General features: G+C 42.4%; 1 protein-coding gene across 4 annotated transcripts; it reads right to left on the reverse strand.

Moving 5' to 3' along the window:
- Nucleotides 1–546: 546 nt before the first annotated feature.
- Nucleotides 547–17758, reverse strand: sytl2b (synaptotagmin-like 2b). 4 transcript variants are annotated; one of them, XM_076734223.1, is made up of 21 exons: nt 17199–17758; nt 15321–15489; nt 13500–13660; nt 13070–13181; nt 11225–11273; nt 11021–11123; nt 10694–10869; nt 10445–10503; nt 10145–10350; nt 6590–9037; nt 5354–5467; nt 5216–5266; nt 5025–5119; nt 4823–4930; nt 4457–4626; nt 3855–3957; nt 3563–3724; nt 3257–3341; nt 3017–3113; nt 2277–2482; nt 547–1432 (listed from the first exon to the last, which is right to left on the reverse strand). In XM_076734223.1, the coding sequence occupies exons 2-21, from the start codon at nt 15419–15421 to the stop codon at nt 1284–1286; spliced, it is 4755 nt and encodes a 1584-aa protein (XP_076590338.1). In that variant the 5' UTR covers nt 15422–15489; nt 17199–17758; the 3' UTR covers nt 547–1283. The 4 variants fall into 4 exon arrangements, with proteins under 4 accessions (XP_076590338.1, XP_076590337.1, XP_076590340.1 ...); XM_076734222.1 differs by having other exon boundaries at nt 5354–5470; XM_076734225.1 differs by having other exon boundaries at nt 5354–5470; nt 8783–9037; nt 17199–17281.
- Between the last annotated feature and the right edge of the window lie 423 nt (nt 17759–18181).

The raw sequence follows: 18181 nt of genomic DNA on the forward strand, positions 1-18181 counted from the left end.
TGTGCCAGCTTGGCCTAATTCTGAGGACAGAGGCCCAGATACCACAAATTTATATAAAAGTTATATAAAAGTAATATTAGCATGTTAAGTATAACGGTAATCATCTACAGCTTCTTATTTTAGCATATTAGCATGCTAACAATTTGCTAATTAGTATAAAGTATAGCAGAGGCCGTTATGTTTTGCAAGTATTTGGTCATTTAAGCATTGGAAAAGTGTAAAGCTTGACCTGATGATGGTGGTAAGGCACCGCCCGCAGTCCCCCCACATAATTCAATATGAGGGGGACCTGGATATGTGAACCAAATTTTATGGCGCTCCATTTTATGCAACTGTTGAAACATTTTACACAAAACCATTTTACACAAAATATTGGGATATTTCAGAATGAATGAATGAACAGAATGACTGAAAAATTTGGCCTTACTTTACCACTGACCACTGAATTTGCGGGTGACAAAAAAAGAAAAGAACAAAGACTTGAGTAAGTCGTTCTACATTTAAGTTCTTTAATCCCACTTGTGGTTTACATTATTAAGTGCTGATCATCACATGTCATATATACTCTCAAATTCAATTACATTTCTAACAATACTGTCAAAATAAGTGTTAGTCTGAGAAGTGATGTTTTCAAAACACGTGAATAAAAGGTTATTTGGATAGTTTGAGGTGACATTACATAGAATATATACTCTTACGGTAGGTTTTCTTAAAGGGCCAGTGCAATGAAAGCCAATACTAAGGCAGTGGGACAAAAAAAAAATACTACAGAAAATGTCATGCATCGTCATGTAAAATCTCTATTTCTATTGGGGGTTTATTGTAGTGTGACTGCTGTGTGGTGTCTTGATTACATTTCCCCCGTGCACCTCAGTGCCACCAACGCATATACCAGCAGGTGTCTTAAATTTCTCCTTTCCTTCCCGAATGAAAGCTCACAGTTGTGCCAGTCTTATGCACAACTTAACACAATCTTCAGAGGTGTTTTTCTAATATTATTTACCATTTTCCTCATGGACCTGTGGAGACTCAACAGTTGACAGAAGTGTGCACAGCGCCACTCTTTTTAGGAGATTACTTCATTTAGGTGGCACCTCAGGTTGCTGTAAAATTACAAATGACTCCAGTGTATTTATTTTTCATCAGATTTTTAAAATCCTTAGAAAGCTTTTCCTGGTTGAATTTACATCAGTACAATGCATCTTTAAAACAGCTCACTTACTGTGTTATTTCCTCTCAAAAAATATACTTTCTTTGCACTATAGTAGTTGGTATACGTTTACTTATTTGAAAGCGGTTTTGGCAGAGTTCAGCATTCTTAATGGGAGTATGTCCTCCACCCATTCATTTGGGGTGGCCTTCATGCGCTCCCAGAGGACTGCCTCATAGGGAGTTGAGTCCATCCAGTCCACCACCGATCCATAACTTCTGCCTACAGAGACACAGACAAATAGAAGCATAAAAACAAGTCTGCTCATTGATAGCATGCAGTGGAGTACTGAGTAATTTGTTTTCTGCTAGTTTATACTTCACCTCCACTGCCTTTCAGAGGGAAATATTGTACTCTTTACTGCAGTACTGTGCATTCATTTGACAGCCATAGTTAGTTGTTAGGTTGCAGATTAAGAACTTACATAACACAGTAATATAGTCTTATAAATACATCACATCGTTATAGATAAAATCAATGGATTAATCCTTTAAGTGTTTTTCAACATGTCAGACATGTCAACATGTCAACCAAATATCTTGAGTTTCTGGACTGCTGCTTGAGCAAAACAAGCAGTTCAAACAATTTTAAGAAATTAAATTATTTCACAAATTGATTATGGGTATTTTTCACGATTTTCAGACATTTTTACTGACCAAGTGATAAAACAAGAAAATGATGGTCTGATTTATACTAATGAAAATAATTACAAGTTGCAGCCGAAAATACCAAAAACACCCTGACTGCTTATGAACATTCAGATTTTTTCATCACACAGACTATAGAGTCCTCTAAAGAGAAATCTCTACAGAAATAAAAATCTCTCTCTGTATGTATGTATGTATCTATAGTAAGTTGTAAATAATAAAATAACGATTTTGGTGGCAGATTTCTACCACATCTGCTTTTAGAAGAGTTTTTATATCCCAGCAAGTATGCCACATTTTCTCCATGAAATGCAGTTTTCTGGTTTATATATAAAACGATGATAAACTCCAGCTGATGAGCACAACCTTTGCATGAGTCAGATGTATTTTGAAATAACATAGACCACTCCCATCAGTACCTGTCCCCATTCCAAGCCTCAGGCCTCCCAGCAGGTTGCTGGCTAGCCTGTCTCGGTCCCAGACAGTGAGCTCCACGCAGGCTTCTGCTAGATCAGCCTCTCTGATGCCATCGTACACCATCGTGTGGTTAAACGCTGGATCCGCTGTCCTCCGCAGCACACGGGTCTTCTGGCGACTTTTCCTGCTCGTGTCTGGCAGCACAAAGCTTAAGATGAGGGGAAAAGAGAACATGCTGACTGACACAGTGGGAAACTTCAGCTGATATCCTTAAAGGATTTATTTGACATTTTAGGTTATATGTTTTTTCACTTTCTTGCTGAGAATTAGGTGGGAAGATTGATACTACTCTCATGTCAGTCTGTTCAATATGAGGCTAATGTCACAGCCAGGAAAAGGTTAGCTTAGCTCTGCATGAGGACTGGAAACAAAGGGAAAACAGCAAGCCTGGATCTGTCCAAGGGCAAAAAAAAAAAAAAAAAAAGCAGCACCTTTAAAGAACATTAATTAGCATGCTACATATTGTTTGTTGAAAAATTAGTGAACTTTTAATGCTCTTTGGACAGAGCCAGGTTAGCTGTTTCCATTTCCAGTCTTTATGCTAGGCTAAGCTAACCGACTGCTGGCTGCAGCTTCATATTTAGCATACAGAGATGAAAGTAGGAATGATCTTCTCATCTAACTCTGGGAAAATAAAGAGTATTTCCCAAAAAAGAAGTCCAAGATGGATGTTTGTACATACCACTTAACATATGGATCAATGGTGGCCCTGATTAGAGGCAAATTCTTGCATTCTTTCACCCAAATGTGAACCTCTCCGGTGTTTGAACCCTCTTTAGCTAATCATTTGAGGAAGAAATGACAAAATGCACCAACAATTACTGGATATTGTCGATAGAATGATGGCGGGATTGTGGATAAGTAAAATTTATATGAAAAACATGGCAAACTTCAAAATAATAGTATAAAACTGAGTGCAGACCTTCACTGTGGATGATCTGTGGCATGAAACGTATGGCTAGCCTCATCTCTCCTCGCCCATTTGATGGTGCAAGTGTGGGTGTAGACTGAAACATTTGACAGAGTATACATTACATAAACAGAAGATCCAAAATCCATATTGAGGCTCCAAAATTCCTGTGTTCAGACTACAGGCCATTTGATACAACCTGCTCAAATACACTCCTGGAAAATGAGCAGGCTGACCAAAAAATAACCCGCTGTTATTTGATGAGAAAACAACTGCTGTAGATAATGCAGCCTTGAGTGTGTGTGTTCTTCTTCTTACCCTTGCTTTCAGGGCTAAGTAGTTCATCTGGGTGTGGTCAAAGTCCCACTTGGAGAGGTCCACGTCCACCTCACCCAGGAAACTGTTCCTGCCAAAGGTGTCGTGATGCCAGACTGAGAGAATGAGCGTCTGGGTTCTGAGGTATTCCATGCGAACACGATACTGTAAGGACAGTGAAGAGCAAGCTGCTTTTGTCTGTTGACTGCAATGCACACCAGCTATTGAGCATTACAGTGTGGGAAAGTGCCTCTGTATGTTCAAGGCATTATTGCGACATATACTGGTTTCTTACTCTGAGGATCTCGTTGAAAATTGGATTTAGCGTCTTCTTTTTTACAGACGTTTTCCTCTTTCCCAGGTTAGCTTTGTCGGGAACCAAGTAGCTTTTAACATATCTGAAAAAAAAACCAGCCACAAAAAGGTTTCATCAGTTAAGGTAAGATGTGCCTCTACAATTTATCAGAAGTAATACAAACACAAAAACCCGACGAGCCTCCACAGTTAGAAAACTCAACACTGTTAAGCTAGAATTATGCTCCTCTCTGCTGCATGTAGGCAAACATGCACAGGGGGTCACTTGGATATGTTTTAAGTGTTTCTTTTGTTTCTACTTGTATGAGTTATGTTTCTGTTTGTTTTCATGTTCCAACTTCCCCCTCGTCAAGACCTGAATTAACCAATCAACCAGCTTGACATGCAGGTCTGCACAACACGTTGTTGATATGTGTGTAGCGTTGGCTCCTCCTCTGAGACCTACAGCTGCCCACAATACCCTTCCTCTGTCAGCCCGAGGAGAATCCAAATCATGTTCATGGATATTAATAACACCAGAATAAGACTCAAGGGTGCAGGTAAACATACTCATTGTTTGGTTGCTTCAGGTACAGTACTCACGGATCTGAGCGGCCCCTCTTTGGATCGACTGCAGCCAAGTCTCGACATACAGCCACAAAGATGTGAAACTCTTTGAGCCTCTGAATGTAGTTGATGGAGAACTGGATGTTTCCCTGAACCTCCACGTTCCCAAAGTCCCCGCTGTACATGGTCATCACACTTCCACTCAGCTACGAGCCCCCGCAAACAAGTAGGCAAACATTTTTTATCATTCATCATAAATGTAATCACTACGTAGAAACAACAAACAAATGTGGGTTAATGTCAGTCCCTGACAATCACAATTGAAGCTTAAAAACCAACAAGCATAGCGATTTGAATGTGAAGCGTGTGTTAAGTGTCAGCTGCTGCTGTGTGTGAACATACAGAAGACATAGACTGCATGCCAGTGGAGCTGGTGAGGTTAGTCAAAGAGTTGCCCTTAGTTAGTCTTCCACTGTCCTCGCAGTTGGAGTCAGCGTCTCTGCTGACGTCCTGAAACACAGACAGCAGGCACAGAAAGCTCCGTGCACATGGATGCAGAGCAGGTTTTGACCTACGGGACTAAAAGATGCAGGGGTGGCTTTACCTCCTTCTGTAAGAACGAAGGAACTGATTTGCTCATCTTCTTCAGGTGGCCTGGATCCGAAAATAAGGATGAGGAGGGCGATGGGATGGATGAAACTAAAGAGCCGTTGATTGGGAAGCAGAGGACACAAAATCTTGACTAATTTGCCACTATGCTTGCAAAAATAGTGAAAAGGATCAGGCAACTTTTACCATCACTAATGCGCCTCATGTCCACAGTCGGGTCTTGCCTTCTTTCTTGTCCTGTGAGAAACAAAATAATGAATCATAGTCACCCACAATGATCTGTGCATATGGACAATTTGACATGGAAATTGACGGCATGCTCACGTGGTGATATGGATGCTGTGATGTCCTCCATACTTTTAGCCAGATTTTTAGGCCGGGCTTCTGCTCGCCTCAGCGCTTTCCATACAGGACTTTGGTGCTCATCATCATTCTCACCTACTGTGCACATTGGGGAGAAAAGGGGTACTTTACTGGTTTACCAGCAAATGTTTGGGATTTTTGCTGAAAACAAGTCACTTGTGATTAGAAACAGTTTTCTTTTCAGCCAAGCATATGTGAAATTGCTTAAAGGTACAATGTGTAAGAACTGGCCACCTGTCGAAAGTTGCTCCAAGCAAATAAGGCAGCATATCACCAGAGGAATTACTAACTACTGCTTACTTTACTATTTTGCTGTAGCAATCTTTGGCTGCAGCTACTAGCCGCTGTTAGCTAGTTAGCATGCTAACTTCATTAGATATCTCTGCAACACAAAACAAGGATGTCTTTGACGTAGCTTCTTTTTCTTTTTTTTAAACAAAGCTTCTGGTCATATCATACACGTACCTTTAAGTTGTAGGATGGTGAAACATGTTTTTATCTGTGTGGTGTCAGTAAAGTTAGAGCTATGCATCACCCAGCCCACAAATTAAACATGGGCAGCTGACCACAGGACCATACAGTGTCTCCTGATAGACAGATATCTGACATGGACATGATATCAATGATAGTGCTGGATACAATCCACAGCGATAATAATGACTCTGTAAACAGCAGGAGTTGGACTGCTTCAAACTGATTTTAAAAATGACAAATTTTTTCAATACATTTCAAGAACTATATATACATGAACGGTCAGAAATCTGTGCATTAACTCTTGATTCAAACTTATTTGTTCTCAACCTTTACATCCTTGTTTAGTAAAAAGTTGTTGACTCTTATAAATACCAACTTCTAACATACTGTTTCCAAGGTCAAGATGCTTGAACCTCAAACACTTTTACTCTACTTCTTTCAACAGTAGAGGACAAGTACTCTCAGACATAAAGACAGGAACAGATGAACTGAAATCTGCAGTTTCAAGAACAGCCCACACCCATTAGATTAGATTAGATTAGATTAAGGTGGCAGGAATTGCATATTGACATGTAATCTTAGATTTTTTTGCTTTGACTTACAGTAAAAACAGCCTCAGTTACTTGTTTTAAACCATAAAAAACTGAAGCTGGTGCTCACTGTTTGAACTGTTCCTCAAATTGGACCAGATTTCTGACATGCTGCTCACAGATGACTCCTGACCTGTATCTGAACTGCTGTAGTTTGTCCACAGGGGGCGCTGACTCGTCTTGTTGCCTTTCCTGCTGTAACGCTCCTCTGAGCTCACTGGAGTGCTGGCCCTCACTGGCCCACCCAGGTCAAATTCATACCCAGATTGGCCCTCCGATCCCTCGTCCTGAGGAGCTGGGGCGAGGGAAGTGTGGATGCTGGTCTCATCCGTCATGCCAAGGTAATGGCGGTAGTCTCTGGGAACACAAGCCCGTGCACGTGGAGTCAGAGGTTCAGTTTCCTCTGATGATCTTCTCGGCATGGGGCTTTTTTCAGTGCTCTGCCTTTGCTTTCTGCTTTGGGAGAGGACATGGCTTATATCCATTTTAAGCTGGCTTTGATCTTTTTCATCGGGAGCAGTCAGAGCAAACATGCTCGTGGTGCGACGCATTGAATTTACGCGACTGCTTGAATTGCCGAGGCTGTCTTTTCTGCTTTTAGGTGAGCGAGTCTCTTTGCCTGAACTGCTTGGCGGTTTCGTGGATTTCTCCTCTCTATTAGAGTCTTTCGAGCTTCTTTTGGGCTCTCTCTGCTGCTCAGCTGTTGAAAAATTGGACATGTTGTTCTTGCTGTCATTTGATGCTCGTGACCCGGACTGTCTATCGAGAGGTGACTTTGATCGATTCTGAGGAGGTGGAGATGATTTCATAACAGCTGGCCTTGTTTTCTCACGGTAAATCTCAGGGTCACCACACTTTAACTCCTGAGATGAAGGCTGGGCACTTACTGGCTCTTTCCTTTTGGGACTTTTAGATTTGTCAAATGATCCCTTGGTATCTGATGTGGCCTCGTCCCAGAACTCGCGCAATGTATTAAATTGAGTTCGGCTTGTGCCCAGGCTAGTGGACAACTTGTCTAACCTCTGATTCAAAGGAAGAATAGTAAAATTTTGGTAACTTCTTCCAGAGTCTTCATCATCACTGCCTGAATAATTTCCAATTGAGCTCAGGTCGTACTCTGACTTTGTAAACCTTTTACTCAGTTTTGCCTGATTTGCCCCCCGAGCGACTTTACCATCCCCGAGAGCTTTAGGCTTGCCGGTGTAAAACATGGGCTTGCTCCTCTCCTGCTCCCAGAAAGATCTGAGCTGCTTTATCTTCTCTGCAGTACTTTCTTGATGTGGTAAACCTTGTCTGTTTGAGTGAGGACTGTTTATTCTGTCTTTAGTAGACATATCTTCCTTTCGCTTCGGAGACATGCTTGATTGCATGCTTTTATCCTCAGTGTCCCTCCTCTTTACATCTTCACTTGAGCCACTATGCATTCGCGTTTTGGGGGTAATCTGTATATCAACCCCGTCTTGCATGTAGTCCATATATGGGCTGTTTCTAGACAAATAGACCTTCTCAGAGTCTGAACTGTGCTTTGTTTCTAGATCTCTATTGAGCTGAGACTCAAGAACAGTCTTGGACAGCTCGTCTTGCAGTGGGGATTCTCTAGTTTGGGAAATACCGTCAGGTTGTGGATTTGGTTTGAGTAAGGGGACCCTCTCAGACTCTGGACTGAGTCTGGACTGGATGGCTGTTTGTGTCTGTGGGCTAAGTCTGCTTATGTTTAAAATCTCAGTGTCTGAACCTCTTCTGTCAAATACCTGGGGGTCAACTGTTGAAGTATTCATCACCAGATTGTATATCTCCTGGTTACTATGTAAGTGAACGTCTCCAGTATCCTTCTGTGGACTGATTAGCAGTTGTTCTTCTCTTTCATCCCCATGATTTGAGGTGTACTTGTCATAACTCCCCTTCCCATTGTATATTTCAGGCACAGAGGGCATATCAGACACTCTGTGGGGTTTGTTCAACTTCTCATCTTTCTCTGCTGAGAGATGAGCAGGTTTTTGTCCTTTGTTGCTTGGCGTGATTGATTTGCTGATAAGTATTTTAGGGCCCATGTTGCTTTTCTCCCAGAAGGTCTTCAGATGTGAGATTTGGGGTGGTTGGCTAACATCGTGATGATCTTCAAATTCCTGTGACCGCATTCTTTCTCCAGTGTCCTTCATCACCTCTTCTTGTGTTTCAGTCAGTTCCTTGTTGCCTATTCTGTCTTTTACTCTTAATTCTTTAACCTCACTGGTCTGCTTTTGTGTGTGACTTCTCTCACCCTCAAGAGTTTCCTTCTTTCTATCACTTATAATATCCCCAGCATCTTTACTTAATGAATCTTCACCTCTTAATTTGCTGATTTCGACATGTTTCTCAGAGCTCTTCGTGGCCTCTGGAGCATCTTCTGTATCTAGCCACTCACTGCTGTCTGTGCTGCGACTAAACCAATCCAGCACCTTCGCGATGGCGTCCTCATCACCAGTGGGACTGGTGGTCTGGGTGGATAATTTAAACATGTGTCTGTGATCCATTTTCTTCTGCGTTTGCTGATCAGACTTATCAACAATGTTGAGATCATAAGATACTGGAGGATCTGGATCTGAAAAGAAAGGAATGATACAGGATTTAGTACTTGTCTGAATAAAGTCAGAATGCTATGACTGTCTGTCCTGCAGCAGGTTTACCTTTTCTCTCAGGGGCCCACTTTTTATTAACAAGCCTACAACCATGCCAGTGGCATTTAGTGTGTTAACATGCTAAGGATTTGTAATTAGCCTTAAGAACAAAGTACAGGTGATGTTGATGGGAATGTAAATACTTTTGCAAGTATTTGGTCATAACACAAAATAGTCTGGGAACCATGAATATCTGTATCAAATTCTGTCCTGTAGATGTTGGAAAATTTCACTGGCTTTCACTGGAGTGGCACTAAAAGTCAGGGGTTCACCAAAGCCAGAGAAATTCATCCCCTGAGCACCATGAATGTCTGTACTTAATTTCACAATAATCCATCCAATAGTTTTTGAAATATTTCTGGACCAAAGTGGTGAACCGACTGACTGAGATCTCTAGAGTCGTGCTGCTATCTAAACACATAGTATACCAGTTCAGAGATACACTGGGAGGCAGTGGGAATCTCAATAAATATTTTTAAACTAAATGTTTTTGGTCACTCTGGAAGATTTTTGCAAAATAGTGTGAATTTGTGAGTGTTTCCATCAAGTACCTTTATGCAAATATAATGAAGAGGATGTGACAAGATTACATAATTAATTGAGCACCAGTAGATCTGATACATCATAGCATTTCATTGCTGCTTCCCCATGAGGATGGCATTTGTGTTTTTTTAATCACGTCTCTGATCCACCTGTACCCTGTGGTGTTTTTATCAGCTGCTATGGTGATAGAGAGAAGGGTGACATGCAACAAGTGCCCCAGATATGGACTCAAACTGGGGATGCTGTAGTTACATTCACCACCAGTGCTTTTTTTGGTGAAGTACTGCACACTTTAACCTCTTTGGACCTCTAAAAATCATTAAATGACAATTTTGAGAAGTTAAAGTCACTGAGGTTGAACTGTTCACAACTCTTGTCACAGCTAGTTTCATTTTAAGGGTCCATAAGCCAAAAGGCTTTACATTGAATGACAAGCTCAAACATGCTTTTGACTACAGTAGGTATTTACTTCTAGTTTCTGTACTCACCCACAGTGCTTTGAGGCAAACTCAGCTCTTCCTGCTTCATCGCTGTTCCCACACTGTTTTGTCTGTCTGAATCCTGAATGCTGCTGGTGTGCAGGATGACAGTGTTGACTGCTGCCCGCTCTCTTTGTTGCTCTTCATGACGTTCATCGCTCTTCTGTGTGGTTTGTCTGTCACTGGACGCATCAAACCTGCTGTAGGTGGCCGGTCTGGAAACAGTGCAGGTTGTGAGTTGCAGTGGAAGGCTGAGAGAGTTTAACCAAGATTTTGAGGTAAGAGTTGATGGATGAATCGTCCACTGACCTGGCTCTTGGCAGAGAATGTGGGTTTCTTTCTCTCTCCAGACTGGAATTAGACGAAACCTGAAATCCATCACAGAGTGGCTGCTGAAAGTTTTCATCTGGAGATCTGAATGGCTCAGCAAACTGAGACACTTGATCAGAAACTATCATTTCATTTAGTAGCATTTCATCTTGGGCCTCCGGGTAAGACTGGTGAGAGCTCTAACTGGGCCCTCTGTCTTGGCGCAGAAACAACCCCTGCTGACCCTACCTGAGTATCTGACCCCACGCCATTGCTTCCTGACTGACTAGAGGTACATCTTGAGAGAAATGTCCTCTTCTTTGGCACAGGCCTGAACCCCACAGAGGAGGTCTCGGAAGTGACCGAGCCGCCTGAAGTCTGACTGACCTCCCCTGCTGGGTGACTCTTCAGTGGAGATAGGAGCTCTGAGGGAAACAAAGGAGAGAGGCTCAGTCTGGACTATAGATTCAACACTGCGCTCACTTTGCACATTCATTTTAGTGTATCATGCCATCAATGTCTATTTCACAGCCTAAAAAATGTGTTTGTGTTCTGTTTTTAAAGTTCTGTTCAAACCTGTCTCGGATAACTCCCGGTCCCGACTGGCTGACATGTCATCGTTATTTTCAGGTGGCTCAACAACAGTAAGGGAAGCGCGGTTGAAAGGGTTGTGCCTTGGCTTGAAGGAAAATGACTAGAATTAATGTTTTACATTACATTATCTGTAATATGACTGTAACGAGACTGGACGAAAGGAAGGAAAAATGTGTATATGCGTACCGTTCTGGGAGAACGGAGGCCTGAATTCAGATTCTCTTTTTCTGCATCACTGAAGGAAAACACAATTGAAATGTTCATTTAAGAAAGGTGAATATTAAAGAAATACAAGCATTATAAGGCATCGCATGAGGTCACACAGATGAAGTGCATTTTAACATGACAAGCCTGCTGCAAAACATCTCAGCAGCAAAGTCTGTGTGTCACATCAAAGAGGAAGACGTCCACCCAACCTAACCAACATCAGTATCAATGGAAGTACAAAAGTATGAGAGAGCACTGTGAATAAAGTCATAATATCTGGTATTTCATGGCTGAATAAGATGAGTTGTGCAACCCTGATTCCAAAAACGTTGGGATGCTGCATAAAACGTGAATAAAATCAGAATGTAATCATTTGGAAACAAACTGTGTTCACTGAAAAAAGGTTTTAGGAAGTTTTCCTGAGCCCATTTGGCAATACCCAAACATGACACTATCACCTGTGACCAGTGAACCTGTTTACCTGTGGAATGTTCCAAACAGGTGTTTTTGGAGCATTCCATAACTTTCCCAGTCTTTAGCTGCTCCTGTCCCAACTTGTTTGAAATGTGTTGCTGCATCAAATTCAGAATAACCAGATATTTACAAAACTCAATGAAGCTGATGAGGTCAAACATTAAATATGTTGTCTGCATTGTTTTCAATTGAGTGTATGTCAGAAAAGATCAGAAAACTATCACATTCTACTTTATTATGTTATGTTTTGTACAGCGTCCCAATTTCTTTACAGTCATGCTTGTATTACAGGAAAGCGACGCAATACTAACTGATAAGCTGAGTGCATTCAAAATGCGCATGATGCAGTAGTAAAACAGGACCTACACTGCCTGCTAAACCTGTTGCATTGCCAAATATCTGATAGAGTTTCGGCGATTACATTCTTGAGTCTATTGTATGTTTAGGAATCTTGTCTGCACAAAGTACAGAAGCTTTGCCAAATCAAATATTGACCCAACTTGTGAAAGAAGGATGTTACATGTGTCTGAGCTATGGCAGAAATTTACTTAAATACACATTTTATGTTGATTGCCAAGTTTTAGAATCCTCCACTTCAGTTATCTTCACACTGTAAAAACATTCAGGATGCTGTAATAATGATCATAACCACAAACGACTAAATTGTCTTCGGCAAGAAACTACTGGGATTCCACAACAGAGCAACTGGAGATTAACGGCCTGCTCCTTTTTCTCCAGAAATAACACAAACTGTCACTTTGTGCGTTTGGAGCATTTATGCTGAGAGCTCTATTGAGTTAAACACTTTGCTGAACTGTCGGTCTCTCTTCCCTGAATAGGTCACACCACATCCTGTAATGTTGTGAGGCAGCTGGCTGCTGCTGGGCACTAAACCTACCATGATTCCACTTAGCACCACCTTTGTTTACACAGGCTGAGTCACAAGACACCACACACACACTGCACACACACAGGCACACACACACACACACACACACACACAGACACTGATAAAGTGGGAAAGAGAGAGGAGCTGAAACGGTATTTCAAAGTGCATTAATGTAAATTGGATTGGCACCTTGTAGAAGCTTCTTTAAAGGACACAGGAAGGCTGACGTTAAGCAGGGTGTGTTTCATTTTGATACTATGAGAATTAAGAGTGCAGAGATACGTGTTGGACCAATCAATGAAATGTTTACATGAAGACTCCGAAACCTTAACAGCTGTTATAAGTCAGCACACCATTTGTCATACCACATTGAACAAACAGCAGGCTGAATAAGATCATGAAAATAAGACAGTGAAGAGGTTATAGACACACAGACGGGACAATAATAAAGGACTGTGTACTTGAACTCTGGGGGCTGTAGCGATTCCAAACATCTGGCAGGTTTTGGTGGGCCGACGATGTCTGAACCTCGGCTGCTGGGCGTCTTGGATCTTTCAATTCTAAGAGACCCGTCTGCAGGAGGAAAGGTGAAAGGAGCTGAGTTCACAGGAGTTTATCTATAACACGAAATCACAGTTTAAATCCAGTATTTTCAGCTGTTTTACTCTGATCTTCCTCTCTGCTGTAACATGCTCAGCCCCCTGTGCAGGCATGAGCAGTGGCTGTCAAAGTCTGTGAAAAGGCTGGATTTGAACTTTGGCTTCACGCGGGCAAATAGTTTATCTTTGTGGGCAGACAGTGGACATCTGAGAGATTGCATGGAGTAATGTACAGAGTACACAGCATGTACTTTAAAACAAGCCCTTTGTCAACAGCATCGAAGGAACACACCTAAAGCTGCTTTCCTCTGTTTCATGGAGGCCAGGATGATTTCCGAGCCGTGGATCTTGTCCATGTGCCTGCGAGACTTGGCCTCGTAAAACCACTCTCCAGTCAGGTACTTCATCTCGGTGTCCGACTGTGAGCCGCTGTGCAGTATTTTCTCCAGTTTGCTGGAGGGAAAACACAAAGGACACATGCAGAAACACTTAAGTCAAGAGGTTTTTCTGTATTGTCATGCATTGTCTTTTCGTGCAGCGATGCTAATCCTCGCTGAAGTTATTAAAAACACACAGGACATTGTACCTGTCCAGCCCAGTGGCTACAGAGAGACAAAAAGACTCTCTTGTGAATGAACGAATACACCACAGCGCTTCCCTTAAGCTGCGCTGAATGGAGAATCTGACACCGTTTGAATTTGGTCTGAGCAGCACTAATCTCTAAATACGAGCTGAAACATAAAGACGAGGGCAGACAAAGACGAGCAGAGTGTTTTGAAGTTGCTCACATCACATGCATGAATGACTCTCTGCTCAGCTGGAGATAGTTTTGTTTTAGTTTACTGTGCAAGATGAAGTTCATCAGGGATTTCAGAGCCTAGAGAGTTTGATGTGACGTGCACGGGGGGATCGGATTTCCCGTCGGGACTCAAATCTTTCTGTGATTCTGTGATTCTCTCCCCTGTTGTTTTATTTCATTCTGCTTCGAACCTCTGCGGCCTGTTTTTACCCTGAAGCTACCAACGCTTAATATTGCATCTTTTCTTAATCACACCAGCTTTTTGTTCTTCTGCACCACCACTTCTTCTTTCCACTGCTTCATCACCAGCTTTATATAACAGTTGCACATGATCCATCCGAGGGAAGGAATTCGGAAAACATTTCCATCAGGTTGAAATTGAATCAAAGGCATTAAAAGGCCATTCCAACTCATCGTTCCTCTTGATGGAGCACCATGGTGGTCATGTGAAAAAAGGGTAGCACATTATTACAGGCTGTTGGCTTAATCCTTTTACACTAGACTGATGGAGACACAGCGGGCATTCAGCCTCCCGCTGATGAAGAACTTGGCCGGCCAATTCCATTAAACTCACAATGAAAAGCACATTGTTTCACGACATTCTTGACTCGTGAAAATGAAATGAAACTCATGTCCAAAGAGGGTGCGTTTGGGGTTCTTTCTGTTAGTTTACATGCTTGGTTGCCTTTCGTTCGGGGGCCGAAGACGCTTGAGCACATGGGAGAGGTCAGAAATGATATGAGGCCTTTTGTTTGCCTGAACAAGCCTTGAATATACACGGTGAGGAATGCCTGACCCTCCCAAAGGTTCACCGCAGAGCTCAGGAGCAGCTGATTTGAAGTTCAGGCTGTGATATTTACCATTTATCTTTAACGCTGCTGTATTGGGATTCACTGTCTGCCACGTTACGCTATGTGGTCGTCAGGCTCTTCACAGGTGAGGCGTCTCATCACTGAGGCCTTTAAGGGTTTCTATTCCTGTGCGCCAGAGCAGCATGACCCTCTCCATGTGCAGACTTCTCTGTAATCTAATTGCTCATCTCACATTCTCAGCGATGGAAGCAACGTCCGTATCTGGACAAGCTGTTATTGTGTTATTCTATTATGGCCAGACGAGTATAATTCTGAATGGCATGTTTACTGTCCCGCAAAGCCCTGTTCCCAGAAAACAGGGCTTGGCTGAATAACATGACATTAACTTAAATGTGAGGCAAAACATTTCTGCACACGTAAAACAGCCATTAAGAACGATCGTTCCAGGACGTCAGGGTCTAATGTCTTTGGACCGGCCAACAGAGGGGACGCACGTTTCTACCTGATTCTCTCCTCCTCGGCCTTCTTCAGTTCGAGGTCCCTCCTCAGCACCGACATTATCACCCCCTGCTCCTCCTCCGTCAGGTGGCTCAGGTCAATCATGGCTCCTCCCCCTGCTTCTCTCAGCGGGCAGGTGTGCAAACGCTCGGCCGAACCAGCTGGGTCTGTCTCTGTCAGACAAATCATGTGGCGACATATTGTCACATCCTAAAAAGCCCTTTATGGATCACTGTTCCCATATTTAATAACCATGATGATGCCAAGGAGAAGTGAGGAGGCCTTTTGGGAAAGCTGGAGACAAACTTCACCTGTTGCAAAGTTAATGTTCACGGAAATAAATCGCAAAGGTATGAGAATTACAGTCAGGCCTTTGTTGTTTGGTCAGCTGTTTCTTCCACTCCCATACAACCAGCTGCTGATTAAGGAATGCAGCAACACCCGTTAGATCCATTTAAATCAGAAACATCTGCAAAGCTTCTCCAACAGCTTCACCAAATGAGCTATAACTGTAGCTGCTGGGTCTGTTTATGTTATATCCATTTTATGTCACGTTATATTTCTGCATCGATACATTTCAGGGAAATATTGTATTTTTTGTTACTTTGCAGATTATGTTGTCAGCTTTAAAAAATGCATGATAATCTTATGACACAATCCATCGTTAAGGTTTTAACCGTTGCTTTCTGACCTTTGTGGCTCCTGACCCCTTATATAATAGCAGTGTCCAGCTAAACGCTGCTTGTCACATTTCAAATGAGTCCTCAGCAGCTCCACTGAGGACAGATTTCTCCACTTAACTTCTCAGATAGTTCAATTTAAGAGACTGTTTGAAGCCCAGAGAGGTACATTAATCTCCTTGTGTCTCCCATTAATCATTTTACAACCCCTCAGATTAGTCATGTGACCCTTTACAGCTTCAGTGATGGACCTGAGTACTTCTTCCACCTCTGCTTCTGCAGTAGAAACTGTTCATAGGTGTCTTTGCATGTTTGTTTAGAGAACTGGCTGTTGACACACCAGGTGAGACAGCTCTGTAGACAAACTGAGCACAGTACTTCACAGTGACATGATACAGCGTGTCGTCATACTGGACACGTCTTTGTGCAGCTGCACATTCTGAGATGAAAGACAACAAGCTGCTGCTTTTTCTGTCCTCCTCTGGTGTGAATAATTGAATTTGTTTAATTTGATGGTTATTAAGCTAAATTTGGCTTTAGGGGGAACTCACATGGCAGTTCTTACCAGTGTCCAGAAGACTTAATACTTCTACTTAATAAGAATAGTCAAATTTGACTGACAGCGGTGGAAAGTAGTCGAGTCCTGTTACTTATGGGGTCCTTGTACTTCCATTTTCCATTTTCTGCTACTTTATTCATTGATTCAGTCTAATAATCTAAATATATCAACAGAAACTAGGGTGTAATATTATAGATCAAGAATTCATAAGATACCCAGCAGATGATGAAGATAAAGTAGTTGAAGATAGCTCCACCCTGACCAGCTGCAACAATGATGTACACATCAATATAATAAACATCATTCAGCACAATGAGTACTTTTCCTTTTGCTACTTTAACTACATTTTAATGCTAATACCTTTTTTTTGAATGCACGACTTTTACTTGTAACAGAGTATTTCTACACTGAAGTAACAGTATTTCTTCGACCTGTGGTGACTGATGGCATTTTCTGAGGCCACGCTTTAGTTTTTATACTCTTATTCATGGAAACTTTATAAACGTTAATAAAAGTGATATGACTTTACCTGTCATGATTCAGAGTGTGCCACTTCCTTCCTTCGTGTGACTCTGAGTAGCTCGGAGGCAACTTGTCTTTCAGTATAATTTAATTTCTGACACGTATTTAACCTGTCACCTACCTTACAGGACGCCTGCAGACTTGTCACAAAGCGCTCCTGTAATCCTGTGATCCATCCTGATGTGTGGTCAAAAAAAAAAAAAAAAAAAAAAGAAGAAGAAAGAAAGGAGGAAAGAAATCAAGGTGAGAGAGCAGTGAGAGTTTGCAGCTCCTCCACAGGTCTGCCGCTGGATGCGCTCGACTCCTCCGACAGGAGCTGAGGAGAGGAGGGCGGACTCAGTGTGTGTGGATGGGGAGGACCCGCCGTGCGAGCAGCAGGCAGCCGGCTGAGCTCTCAGTGTTCTGTCACTCAGTCCATCTTCAGACCAGAAGCTGCTCATGAGGCCAAACGATGCGCATTTATTTCTATATTATACTAAAACGGAGGGGGGTCACCTGCGCTGTAATGGCAGGTGGCGTCCAGCAGATGTCCTCAGTCTTCGCTGATGATATCATCAGTGTGTTTGATTTAAGGGTGTGAACCTCCCCCCCAGGCGGGCCAGGAGAACATGAGGTGCTCCAGACGGCACTGACATGTTCACAGTACAAATATTCCGTCTGAAGGCCTGAGAGCGGAAGGAGCAGACAGACAAAATGATTCCAGGCCTTTCAGGGCGTCTCCACGGTGTGAACACCTGATTCCACAGAGGATGAATAGAAACAGCTGGAAACCAGTGACAGGAGCTGGAGAATTCATCCTGGCATATTATAGAGGAATGATGATTTTCATGAGAAATACTTGATCATTTTCACTGTTGATCATGTTGTCTAGAGACGCAAGAACTCTGGGTTACCAACATTTCAGCTTGTGGTGACTTAAATATTGAAGTTTGGTCCTTCGTCAGATGTTTTAAGCCCTGTGCAGTATTTTGTGCATTTGGCTGGTGCATACTCCTTAATTGCCACAACAAACTAGGGACCATGTTCATCCTTAATTTACAAAACGAACAGAGAGGTGGAGAAAATAGGGACGCAAGACCCCCCCAAGCGTTTTTAATCCAGCCT

The sequence above is a fragment of the Chaetodon auriga genome, chromosome 7 (assembly GCF_051107435.1).
Source record: "Chaetodon auriga isolate fChaAug3 chromosome 7, fChaAug3.hap1, whole genome shotgun sequence".
Classification (NCBI taxonomy): domain Eukaryota; kingdom Metazoa; phylum Chordata; class Actinopteri; order Chaetodontiformes; family Chaetodontidae; genus Chaetodon; species Chaetodon auriga.

Bases quoted from the DNA above. Each gene is read 5' to 3' on its own strand.
- sytl2b (XM_076734222.1), bottom strand. From the start codon at position 15,421: ATGATTGACCTGAGCCACCTGACGGAGGAGGAGCAGGGGGTGATAATG. The intron at 11,274-13,069 runs GTACACAGTCCT...GTTTTCCTTCAG, and splicing joins CTACAGCCCCCAGAGTTCAA to TGATGCAGAAAAAGAGAATC. The intron at 10,870-11,020 runs GTTTGAACAGAA...TGTTTCCCTCAG, and splicing joins CCGGGAGTTATCCGAGACAG to AGCTCCTATCTCCACTGAAG.